Raw genomic sequence first — 12,506 nt, 5'->3', positions numbered from 1 at the left:
ACCTGTTCCCCCACCCTTCTTGCTTTCAAGGAGTATTTCCTGGGATAAGAACAATACAACTGCACAAGGCTTTCAGGACATCGCCAGGGCCTTGGAGAAGTGAGTAACTAGAGCGGTTTTGTACTCCTTTTCCTCGAGGGAATAGGGGGCGGGGGGAGTCGAAAGCCAGTGTGGTGTAGTGGTTAAGAGCGGTAGATTTGTAATCTGGTGAACCAGGTTCGATTCCCCGCTCCTCCACCTGCAGCTGCTGGGTGACCTTGGGCTAGTCACACGTCTCTGAAATCTCTCAGCCCCACTCACCTCACAGAGTGTTTGTTGTGGGGGAGGAAGGGGAAGGAAAATGTTAGCCGCTTTGAGACTCCTTCGGGTAGTGATAAAGCGGGATATCAAATCCAAAAAAAAAAAACCACAACAAAAAACATGGCTTCTCATGCTCACATTTTCACGAGAGAAAGAGAGTACGTGGCTTAAAGGTTTCTGAAACGTTAAATGGTTTATAAATGCTTTCGAATAAATAAATAAAACGGCCTCTTTTGCAGCAACTACACCCTCAAGTTCATGTCCTTCCCCATGAGTGACATCACGGCGGCCTACCGAAATGCCCCTGAGAGGACGGACGAGGTGTGGCAAAAGGTGAGCCTCGGGATGAGGGGAAAAATTTGGTCCCGTTTGCATTTTAGCGAGAAACTACTCAACTCGTTCCTCTCGAACGATCCTTAAGCACTTGCACTTCTGCGAATTTTACACTTGCCGCTGCCCCCCAACCAAGTAATGTGTGTAAAAATGGACATATGGGGAGAAAGTCTGGCTACAAAAGTCTTTATATGTGGAAATAACACGCAAGGGGCATTTTATGAGGGAGAATTGCTTGCGAAAATGCGTATAAAGTGGTTCCGTTCCGGAAGACCTTTCGACATACGAAACGTTCGAAAACCGAGGCGCAAAGGACGCTCTGCAAATGAGAAAAATACAGCAGTGCCTCAGCGGAAGCCATTCGACTTCTGAGGTGCGTTCAAAAATGGGAGCATTTACTTCTGGGTTCGAGTTCTGAAACGTCCGTCAACGGAGACATTCGAGAACCGAGGTACCACCGTATCATAGCTATCAACATTTCCCTTTTTTTAAAGGGTAATTCCCTTTTTCCGAATAGGATTCCTCGCAAGAAAAGGGAAAAGTTGACAGCTATGCTCTGTATTGGGTGGGGCGGCATACAGAAATTCAGGGCAAGAGGAAAATTGAGTTTTTGTGAGGATTTCTTTAGAAATCGTCGTCTGCGGCAGTTGTAGCGGAGAAACTTGAAACGAATAGATTTGGACCTCTGACGCGCAGGAGTGTCGCCAAATCCCAGCTTTGGCGTGATTCCTCCCCTGTCTCTTTCCCCCCTTCCTCTCTCCCCTTCAGATCCAGTGGTGTCTCCTTAGGAACAACCACTCACAAAAGTTCCCCCAGGACCAAGCCTTCCGACTCCACCAGGGAATCGTCACCAATAGCGCCGAGCAAGTAAACGTTCCCATCTCCCTGTTCGGCACACACTTGCCACCCCTTCCCGCGAATTCCCGTGGGGAACGAGCGGGGCCTGTCCGCCCCATGCCCGGAGGGGCTGCTGTGATTGGCTGGCCAGCGGGTTCGGGACTTGGCGCCTTGGCGAGGGGCAGGAGCTAATGACCCCCTGTCTTGCCCCCTCCCTAGATGATGAGCCGCCTCTGTGTCAGGGTCCAGGAAGAGGTGCAGTTGCTGCGGACCTGCTCCGCCGACACGATCCAGGAGGAAGTGCTCTACGCCCGGGAACTCATGAAGGAAGCCAAGAACTCGCGGGCGGTGAGCTTCATCTGTTTATTTACATTCCTGGCCCCACATTTCCTCCGAGGATCTGAAGGTGTTGCGCACGTGGTTCATTTCCCCCTCCTCATTTAATGTTCACGACAACCCTGTGAGGTAGGTTGAGGCAGTGAGAGGACGAAAGTCACCCCGGGGAACTCTGTGGCTGATATAACTTCATATTGGAATTGAATTGAATTGAAATACTTTATAGTCACTTGTACAACTTGTATACAGTGAGATTACACGAGCGCTCCCCACTCAGCTCTCTTAGTCTTAATTCCCCACATTTACTGACGCACAAGGGACGCCGGTGGCGCTGTGGGTTAAACCACAGAGCCTAGGACTTGCCGATCAGAAGGTCGGCGGTTCGAATCCCCGCGACGGGTTGAGCTTCCATTGCTCAGTCCCTGCTCCTGCCAACCTAGCAGTTCGAAAGCACACCAGAGCAAGTAGATAAATAGGTACTGCTCCAGTGGGAAGGTAAACGGCGTTCCTGTGCGCTGCTCTGGTTTGCCAGAAGCGGCTTAGTCATGCTGGCCACATGACCCGGAAGCTGTATGCCGGCTCCCTCGGCCAATAAAGCGAGATGAGCACCGCAACCCCAGAGTCAGCCACGACTGGACAGGGGTCTCCTTTACCTTTACCTATGACCGTAATAGAGATTTGCAGTGTACTGAATTTCTCTCCCAAACGTTCTCTGTGAAAATCTGGATCCAAACCCAAACTGCAGAAGGGTCTCTGTAGGTGTGTTCCTTGTGTGCTTTTTAATGATTATATTTTTATTGCAGTTTATTGAATAAAAAACAAACACACAGAGCGAAAAGCACCCGCGAAGCATCCTTTCTCTTTTTCTCTCTTAGCTCTTCCCCAGCCTGTATGAGCTTGGGCACATTTTGGCCAGCGACGGTCCAGTCTGGCACAGGCTAGAATCAGTGGCCAACGAGGTCTCAAAAGCAGTCGACAAGGAACTGCAGGTATTGCGAGGGCACGGTCCTGTTTTCATTTTGCTTTTCTGTTCTTCGTTTACTGCATTTAAAAACCCCCACTTTTCTTCTAAAAGAGCTCAAGGGCGGCATACGTTGTTCTCCCCGCTCCTTGTTTTATCTCCGCAACAGCCCTGTGGGGTAGATTGGGCTGAGCAGTTGTGCATGGCCCAAGGTCACCCAGCGAGCGCCCCGTTATCTGAACCCAGGTCGTAATCCAGATTACGGCCCTCCAGATGTTTTTGGCTAGTAGGACCAGTGGTCAGGGATGATGGGAATTGTAGTCTCAAAACATCGGGAGTTTGACGAAGCCAGTCCTAATCTGATCCAGGCTTCCAATAGAATATTAAAAACACGATAAAACATCAAACATTCAAAACTTCTCTAAACAGGGCTGCCTTCAGGTGCCTTTGTTTGTTTCCTTGACATCTGAGGGGAGGGTGTTCTACAGGGCGGGCGCCGCTACCAAGAAGGCCCTCTGCCTGGTTTCCTGTAACCTCACTTTTCGCAGGGAGGGAACTGCCAGCAAGCCCTCGGAGCTGGACCTCCCTGTCTGGGCTGAACGATGGGGGTGGTGATGCTCCTTCAGGTATACTGGGCCAATGCCGTTTAGGGCTTTAAAGGTCAGCACCAACACCTTGAATTGTGCTTGGAAACATCCTGGGAGCCAATGTAGGTCTTTCAGGTGTTATATGGTCTTGGTGGCCGCTTTCACTCACCAGTTTGGCTGCCGCAAGCTGGATTAATTGTCGTTTCCGAGTCACCTTCAAAGGTAGCCCCACGTAGAGCGCATTGCAGTAGTCTAAGCCGGGAGATAACCGGAACATATTGAAGCAAGGGAATATAAACATTTATGAGCTCATTGCTGCAACCGCTACCAATTAATTGTGGGGTTCTCTTGATTACCAAGATCAGGCATAGGCAAACTCGGCCCTCCCAATGTTTTTGGGACTACAACTCCCATCACCCCTAGATAACAGGACTAGTGGTCAGGGATGATGGGAATTGTAGCCCCCAAACATCTGGAGGGCCGGGTTTGCCTATGCCTCACCAAGATGGTGTTTGCAGAGCTTTTGGAACGGTTCACCATTGGTTCAACACACCAAGAGGCTTGAAGAAGCCAGTGGTTGCCATGGTGACCAAATAAATGGAGGAGAAGGCCCCTTGGGCCTTCGGGAACCGGTCAGCCCTCTGCAGGAACACCCGCCGCCTTGTGCGAAAGGGCGGGTTTGATTCTTGAGAAAGACACCCGCCGTGCGGTTGGCATCAAGGCATCCCAAATGCTCTTCTCTTGCCCAGCCGCTGCCCTACTGTGCCGGGCCTGGGGGTAACACGAGTAACGCAGTCCAGGTCCAGCCCCAAATCCAAGGGTTCCGCGAGAAGTCAGTCCAACAGGGCCACGGCAGGACACAAGGCAGAAAACCAGGCAAGGCCGGGATCTCAGGCAGGTTCTGGCATACAGCAACGTTCCTCCCGCAACCTGGGGCAGGGTCCGACAGCCTTTTACCTTCGTCGGGTTAGCGGCCGGTCCTGATCCCCTGGCGACTCACCTCCCTGTTTCACCCGAAGGCGAGCACTCTCCTGCGAGTACTCAGGTCTCTCCTTCTCTCAGACCTTAGTCTCTGCAGCTCGGGAGACGTCGGTGGGTTACTAGACCCAGGGGCTGCCTCACCCTCCCCTGACCAAACCGGTAGTGGAGCAGCTGTAAGTGATGACCCAGCTGAAGGCAACGAGGTCATCCCCGCATCTGGAGCCAGGGCAGGATCAGGCCCCTGACTCGGCCAAGCTGGTGTTTGTTGCAAGGGAACCTGTGCAGACTGCGGCTCTTCAGAAAAAGCCCCAAACTTGGTTCAGATGCCGCCTGGGGCAAAGGATCCTGTCAGGGAACTGCCATCAGAGGGAAGAGGAGAGGAAAGTCGCTCCAGTGATGCAGGAGAGGGAACTAGCAAGGAGAGAGAGAGGGTTCCCACAGGGGAAAGAAATCCAGGGGACACCAGGGAGAAAGGGGAAGCCGGGAGCAAGGCGGAGGGGAGGCTCAGAGACTCTTCCAGTGAAATCAGCAGAGAGAGCACAGGACCTCCGCTTGGCACGCCCACGCTGCACAGAAGGCTTCCACGCAGAGAATCTAGGAGGAGACTTGGTGTCAAGCAACTATTATGTTGGAAGAAATTTAGATCCCGCCCACTGACGGATTCTGCCAGTGACTAAGACAGTCGCGTTTCAAGGGCTGTCAACCGGGGAAAGTTTTAGCTACACGGCTAGCTTGGAGCAGTTTGCAGTTTACGCACAAGTAATCCCAATTCCCATCACAGATCCGGTGCAGACTGAGACTCCTCTGGCTCCGAGTCCGAGTCCCAGGCCATCACACCTGCCTCTTCTCTCCCCTCTGCAGGTGATCCTGGAGTCCATGGTTTCCCTCACCCAGGAGCTGTGCCCACACGCCGTCCAGGCGGCGGAAGAGCACAACAAGATGCTGGCGGCTGTTTCGGAGCGCGTCACCGTGCCCCGAAACTTCATCCGGGGGGCTCTGCTGGAGCAGGCTGGCCAGGACATTCAGAACAAGCTCAAGTGAGGAGCAGGAGGGCGCAGAGGGGATGCCATGTGGGGACTGAGAATGGCGCTTTTCACAGACAAAGCGGGTTCTCTGCCACTACTGAGCTACCGCCCCACAAGCTTGGGGGGGGGGGAGGCAGTCATGCTATCCAAAGTGGGGCTTGGCCAGGGCCGGATTTAGGTTTGATGAGGCCCTCAGCTACTGGAGGCAATGGGGCCCTTTATATGTCCAGCTGTCCTTTGTCAACCACAAATTGCCGCTGTTTTTTGTGTTGAATGTATGCTATATGGTAATTTATGGACCTAATAGGTACCCAAAGCCATTTGCACATAACAAAATATGTATTGTGTCAAAGTAATTGTTGAATTAAAATACAATTAAGAAGAAGTATATTAATAGTGAAATACAGTAGGACCTCGACTTAACCACCCCCCTACTCTCAAACAATCCGACTCGTGACTGCGGCAAACCTGGAAGTAAATACCGGGTTTGCCACGATTTGCGCACGTGTAGAACGGCACTTCTCCCAGCGACCCGGATCGACTCATGAACGGACCTCCGTCACAGATTCCGTACATGAGTAGAGGTCCCACTGTACAATTAAGGAGAAGTATATTAATAGTAGAGACGTGGGTGGCGCTGTGGGTTAAACCACAGAGCCTAGGGCTTGCCGATCAGAAGCTTGGCAGTTTGAATCCCCGTGATGGGGTGAGCTCCCGTTGTTCGGTCCCTGCTCCTGCCAACCTAGCAGTTTGAAAGCACGTCAAAGTGCAAGTAGATCAATAGGTACCACTCCGGCGGGAAGGACAACGGCGTTTCCGTGCACTGCTCTGGTTTGCCAGAAGCGGCTTAGTCATGCTGGCCACATGACCCGGAAGCTGTACGCCGGCTCCTTCGGCCAATAAAGCAAGATGAGCGCCGCAACCCCAGAGTCGTCGGCGACTAGACCTAACGGTCAGGGGTCCCTTTACCTTTACGTATATTAATAGTGAAATATTTATTAAGCTCTAACTTAATATGATTTTCTATTCATAACAAACTTAATAATGCAAACACATTGTCATTTGGCAATAACAAAAGTTCCTTTAGGAACACAATTTACAAAGTCTCATCATCTAGTCTCTAGAAACTTGCTGCAACGTGAAATAATAATAGGTGTAAATATATGATGCAAACTAGTAATAATTATAATTAGCTTTATTAATACGAAATGAAGTGTGTTATAACTTGGACAATGCCATTGTAGTTAATACAATGCATTTTTAATATAATATCAATGTCACCGTAGTAGTCAACTAATGGGCGGGGCCCATTACTTACATCATAGGAGCCTACACAACACAAAACACTGTAGGTTTTGCTTTATTTGCTTTTTGTCTTATATTTTGGAAGTGTACATCCAGATTTTTTCCCCTTTAATTTTTTGGGGGCCCCTAAGCTATAGCTTGTTTAGCTTATATGTAAATCTGTCACTGGGACTGGCACAGGGGTTTGGAAGGGGGGTATGCGAAGCTCTCTGACCCTCTCTATCTCTGATCCCATGCCCAGCGAGGTCAAGCTGTCGGTGGTGACTTACCTGACCAACACCATTGTGGAGGAGCTGCTGCAGGAGTTGTACTACGCTCACAAGAGTCTGGTGAGCCCCATTACGCCCCCCTAATTACACCCCCCGGGGGTTCATTTAATCCAGGGCTCAATGCTAGAAACAGTGCTGAGGGGGCATTGGACCAGGCCTCAGCCCTGACCTCTGCAAATTGCTACCTAACCAGCTCCCCCCAGGGCATGTGCAGAGTGCTTGGCCACTAGCGCTAAGCCAACGCATGGAAGCCTCCCCCCGCCCCGGAATTAGCAGGGAGAATGCCCCTTTCACTATCTTATCAGGAGAGGGAACGAAGTCAGGCAAGCGTACCGCAAAACCCGCTGTAATTGTGTCCTATATGTATGGGTTCAATCGATTCCACTTACAAGTCTCTTCCCCTAAAAGTACCTCAAGCGATTTCTCTGTAGAATCATAGACTTGGAAGGGAGGGTCACCTAGTCCCACCCTCTTCAAACACAGCGATATGCAACAGGAATCGAACCCGCGACCTTGGCATTATCAAAAGCCATTCAGTGTGTGAAAAGAGCAGTTGAAAATAACTTCAGATGCCACCTATATATAACATAATAATAATTTATTATTTGTAGCCAGCCCATCTGGCTGGGTCTCGCCAGGCGACAAAGATTAAAAATACATTAAAATGTCACACATTAAAAACTTCCCTGAACAGGGCTGCCTTCAGGTGTCTTCTAAATGTTAGGTAGTTGTTTATCTCTTTGACATCTGATGGGAGGGTGTTCCACAGGGCGGGCGCCACCACCGAGAAGGCCCTCTGCCTGGTTCCCTGTAGCTTTGCTTCTCGCAATGAGGGAACCGCCAGAAGGCCCTCGGAGCTGGACCTCAGCGTCCGGGCAGAGCGATGAGAGTGGAGACGGGCCTTCAGGCATATGCTGACGCTCACCTGCAGGCCTTCCTCTCTCTTGCATCGGGGAGGCCTCCCTCTCCTCTCTCAGCCCGTAATGCCTCCCCAATCTCCTCCCCAACCTCAGGCACAGCACATCAGCCACCTCCGCCGGCTTTCCGAGGGCCAAGACAACGCCGCCCTCCTGGAGCAGGTTGGGAAACACTGTCTCCACGACCACGAGGAGACCACGGACGACGAGCTGGGCTCCAGCATTGTAAGTGGGTGAGCTCCGGGGAGGCCCCAGGCTCCCATCTAGCCCTGGAAGGGGTTCGCCTGACCACTCTCTCATCTCGCCCCAGGACACCATGGCCATCAAGAGGCGGAAGAACTGCCGCAGGATCCGGCCCGCTTCTGCCTTCATTAGTGAGTGCGAGAGCTGCCTGCCCCAAACGCCACCCTCCCAGCCACACATTTCGCCTCTGGGGACGGGCCGTAGCTCAGTGGTGGAGTGTCTCTTTTGCACGCAGTCTCAGTTCCCGGTGATGCCAGCTGGGGCTGGAAAACCCTGGCCCTGCCGCAGCGCCCTCTGGAAGATAGGGGGCTCCATCTCGCATCCTGACTGTTTGCCGTGCTGGTAGGGGCTGATGGAGATCTGGCTCCCAACATCTGGAGCGTTGGCTACCCCTGGTGTACCCCCAGATTCCCAGACACTGGACTACAACTCCCATCATCCATGTCCGTTGGCTAAGCGGTCCGTGGACGATGGTCGTTGTAGTCCAAGCAACGTCACGGAACCCAAGGTTGAACCCGCTCCAAATGTCTATATATTCCCCCCCCCCAACCAAGACTGCATCTATAAGCAGTCCGCTCCATGTGTTGTGAGTGTTGTCTTGTCATCAATCCATTGATTAAAGGGGATCATATCTTTTTATTCCTCCACCTCATCAATAACTCCCCATTGGCCAAATATATATTCCCACTGTGGAATATAACAACACAATAAAATTCAGAACAAACATTTAATTGCACGTTCTTTTCCCCCTGAAATCCAATTGAAAATCTTTAACGAATTCAGCAAAGCTAATGCACTTGATGTGGTCATTCCAGCTCTTTGACACCCGATAGTCATTTAATAATAATAATAATAATAATAATAATAATAATTAATTTATTATTTATACCATCAGTTTGATTTGAGTTAATTTTATAATGAATGATTTTGGTATGTTGTACTATTTTATTGTTGTTAGCTGCCCTGAGCCCGGCTTCGGCTGGGGAAGGCGGCATATAAATAAAATTTATTATTATTATTATTATTATTATTATTATTATTATTATTATACCCCGCCCATCTGGCTGGGTTTCTCCAGCCACTCTGGGCAGCTTCCAACCTCCAGCATGCCCCCTAGGTAATTCCACTACCCCCCACTTTGAGAACTGCTGCTGCAGCCGAAGCCCATCACTGTTTCTTCCATTGCATCTGAAAATGCCCACCCTGTTGCAAGGCACGCTTCCCCCCCCGTCCCTCCCCTCTAAGTGGTATAGTCTTTCCAACCAGACAGACCCCCATCCTCTTTTTGCAGGTGGTTCTGAGCAGGACGGCGACCTGGTTGTGCCCAGGATGGACTCCCCGCTGGGCTGGATCTCGCTGGCCAGCAGCAGCCAATATTTGCATTCCCGCAGCACGTCCTTCGAAGCGCTCTCTGACCTGCCGACGGAAGGAGCCCGGCTGGAACACCGCACGCGCAGCCGCCCCCGGCCGCCCCGTGCCACCCCACAGGGCAGGTTCCGGCCCAATGTGAGTATCCTGCACACGAGCCCCTGCGGCTTTCGGCTCTCCTGTCCGCCTTTCCGTTCCTCCGCTAAGCTTCTCCCCCCATTGCTTTCCCATCCTTGCTGGGCGCAAATTTGGCCTCTTGGTGTGAGAGGTGGGGCCGCACAATTCCTTAAGGCCTTTTGCAACTTGGCTGATCTCGTGCCTAATGCTATCATGTGGTGGCGAACTTCAATGTCTGAAATCCCTGGTAGAGGACAAGGATCCCGAGATCACGTTAAGGGTAGCCAATTTCTGTGCGATTGCCATAAAACTTAGGGAACAAGCTGTGCTATCATAACGATCAAGGTTTTAAATGATAATTTTAGGTTACCGTATTTTTCGCTCTATAAGACGCACCTAGTTTTGGGAGGAGGAAAATAAGAAAAAAATATATTCTGAATCTCAGAAGCCAGAACAACAAGAGGGATCGCTGCGCAGCGAAAGCAGCGATCCCTCTTGCTGTTCTGGCTTCTGGGATAGCTGCACAGCCTGTATTCAATCCATAAAACACACACATATTTCCCTTTACTTTTTAGGAGGGAAAAGGTGAGTCTTATAGAGCAAAAAAATACGGTATATGTTAGTGACTAACTTTTAATTTATATATTTTTAAACTGTTGCTATATCTGTATTGTCCCTGTTATACCTAATTGCAAATTCAAATGTATCCCTATCGTGTTTTATGACTTTCTTGATATTTTATGTGGGATGGAACTGGTCTGTGACCGAAATAATAAAATTCAATTCATGTGGTGGCTGAAATCCCAGCTCAGCCCTGCCTTCCCACCCTCTGAAGCCCGCATTTGGGGGCTTTCTGCTGGATTTGCATTCTGCTGGATTTGCAGATGACACCAAACTGGGAGGGGTGGCTAACACCCCAGAGGACAGGATCACACTTCAAAACGACCTTGACAGATTAGAGAACTGGGCCAAAACAAACAAGATGAATTTTAACAGGGAGAAATGTAAAGTATTGCACTTGGGCAAAAAAAACGAGAGGCACAAATACAAGATGGGGGACACCTGGCTTGAGAGCAGTACATGTGAAAAAGATCTAGGAGTCTTGGTTGACCACAAACTTGACATGAGCCAACAGTGTGACGCGGCAGCTAAAAAAGCCAATGCAATTCTGGGCTGCATCAATAGGAGTATAGCATCTAGATCAAGGGAAGTAATAGTGCCACTGTATTCTGCTCTGGTCAGACCTCAACTGGAGTACTGTGTCCAGTTCTGGGCACCACAATTCAAGAAGGACACTGACAAACTGGAACGTGTCCAGAGGAGGGCAACCAAAATGGTCAAAGGCCTGGAAACGATGCCTTATGAGGAACGGCTAAGGGAGCTGGGCATGTTTAGCCTGGAGAAGAGGAGGTTAAGGGGTGATATGATAGCCATGTTCAAATATATAAAAGGATGTCATATAGAGGAGGGAGAAAGGTTGTTTTCTGCTGCTCCAGAGAAGCGGACACGGAGCAATGGATCCAAACTACAAGAAAGAAGATTCCACCTAAACATTAGGAAGAACTTCCTGACAGTAAGAGCTGTTCGACAGTGGAATTTGCTGCCAAGGAGTGTGGTGGAGTCTCCTACTTTGGAGGTCTTTAAGCAGAGGCTTGACAACCATATGTCAGGTGTGCTCTGATGGTGTTTCCTGCTTGGCAGGGGGTTGGACTCAATGGCCCTTGTGGTCTCTTCCAACTCTATGATTCTATGATTCGGCCGGCAGAAGGGTCCCAGCAGAGGGGCATCTCTGCCCCATCCACACATACCAGCCTGACGCAAAGGTCTCTCGATTTCTCTGTTTGTCACCTCCCTCGTTTCCTGTCCACAACCGTTTGAATTCACCCACTTTCCACTCACTTAGCTCCCTCATTTCTTCCTTTTTTAAAAAAAGTTTTTATTTATACTTTTTTCGAGTTTATACATTTCATTAATTTTACAATCATTTTAACCTTTCATAGTTTGACTTCCTTCCCCCTCTTTCTGCATCTCCTTAAATTTATTTTTTAATACCTTCCGCATATCCAAATTCATTTAATTTACTCATTTAATGATCTAATTTAAATATATACTCTTCTGAAACTGCAGGTTATTACAATAATCCTGCCAGTGTTTTTTTATCTGTCAACAATTTATCTGTGAATATTCCATAAACCATTTCCATTCATTTGTTTAAAAAAGTTTGTTATCTTGATTTCTTATTCTTCCGGTAAGTTTCACCGTCTGCATATTCCATAAGTTTCTGTATCCATTCTTCCTTTGCTGGGACTTCTGCTTCTTTCCATTTTGGGGCGAGTAGCATTCTTGCCGCTGTAGTAACATACATGAATAAATTTCTATACAATTTAGGTAGTTATGTCCCAATAATTCCCAAAAGAAAAGCTTCTGGGTGGTTTTTTTTTTGTTTGCTTGTTTTTACAAAGGTTATTTTGAACATCCTTTTCAATTATATATCATTTCCCAGTAAGCTTTAATCTTATTACAAGACTATCACACAAGACCACCACCTCATTTATTTCCTCTGCCTTATGGTGCTGGAGGAGACTCTTGAGAGTCCCATGGACTGCAAGAAGATCCAACCTCTCCATTCTGAAGGAAATCAGCCCTGAGTGCTCACTGGAAGGACAGATCCTGAAGCTGAGGCTCCAAGACTTTGGCCACCTCATGAGAATAGAAGAAGACTCCCTGGAAAAGACCCTGATGTTGGGAACGATGGAGGGCACAAGGAGAAGGGGACGACAGAGGACGAGATGGTGGGACAGTGTTCTCAAAGCCACCAGCATGAGTTTGACCAAACTGCGGGAGACAGCGGAAGACAGGAGTGCCTGGTGTGCTCTGGTCCAGGGGGTCACGAAGAGTCGGACACGACTAAACTACTAAACAACAAC

General features: G+C 49.5%; 1 protein-coding gene across 7 annotated transcripts in view; it reads left to right on the top strand.

Annotated features, from left to right (window-relative positions):
• CARMIL3 (capping protein regulator and myosin 1 linker 3) overlaps positions 1–12,506 on the top strand; it is an 89,891-nt gene that overhangs the window by 60,004 nt on the left and 17,381 nt on the right. For all 7 annotated transcript variants that reach the window (XM_082197486.1, XM_082197482.1, XM_082197484.1 and 4 more), the window contains 10 exons: positions 31–99; positions 540–633; positions 1,402–1,500; positions 1,690–1,818; positions 2,682–2,795; positions 5,197–5,372; positions 6,907–6,994; positions 7,948–8,076; positions 8,162–8,225; positions 9,386–9,600. In XM_082197486.1, coding sequence (XP_082053612.1) covers positions 31–99; positions 540–633; positions 1,402–1,500; positions 1,690–1,818; positions 2,682–2,795; positions 5,197–5,372; positions 6,907–6,994; positions 7,948–8,076; positions 8,162–8,225; positions 9,386–9,600 — 1,177 coding nt within the window. The remainder of the gene's footprint in view (positions 1–30; positions 100–539; positions 634–1,401; positions 1,501–1,689; positions 1,819–2,681; positions 2,796–5,196; positions 5,373–6,906; positions 6,995–7,947; positions 8,077–8,161; positions 8,226–9,385; positions 9,601–12,506) is intronic.

The sequence above is a fragment of the Podarcis vaucheri genome (genome assembly GCF_965113315.1).
Source record: "Podarcis vaucheri genome assembly, chromosome: 13".
Taxonomy (NCBI): Eukaryota; Metazoa; Chordata; class Lepidosauria; order Squamata; family Lacertidae; genus Podarcis; species Podarcis vaucheri.
Note: the sequence above shows the minus strand (reverse complement) of the source record. Positions and strands in the feature narration are given on the sequence as shown.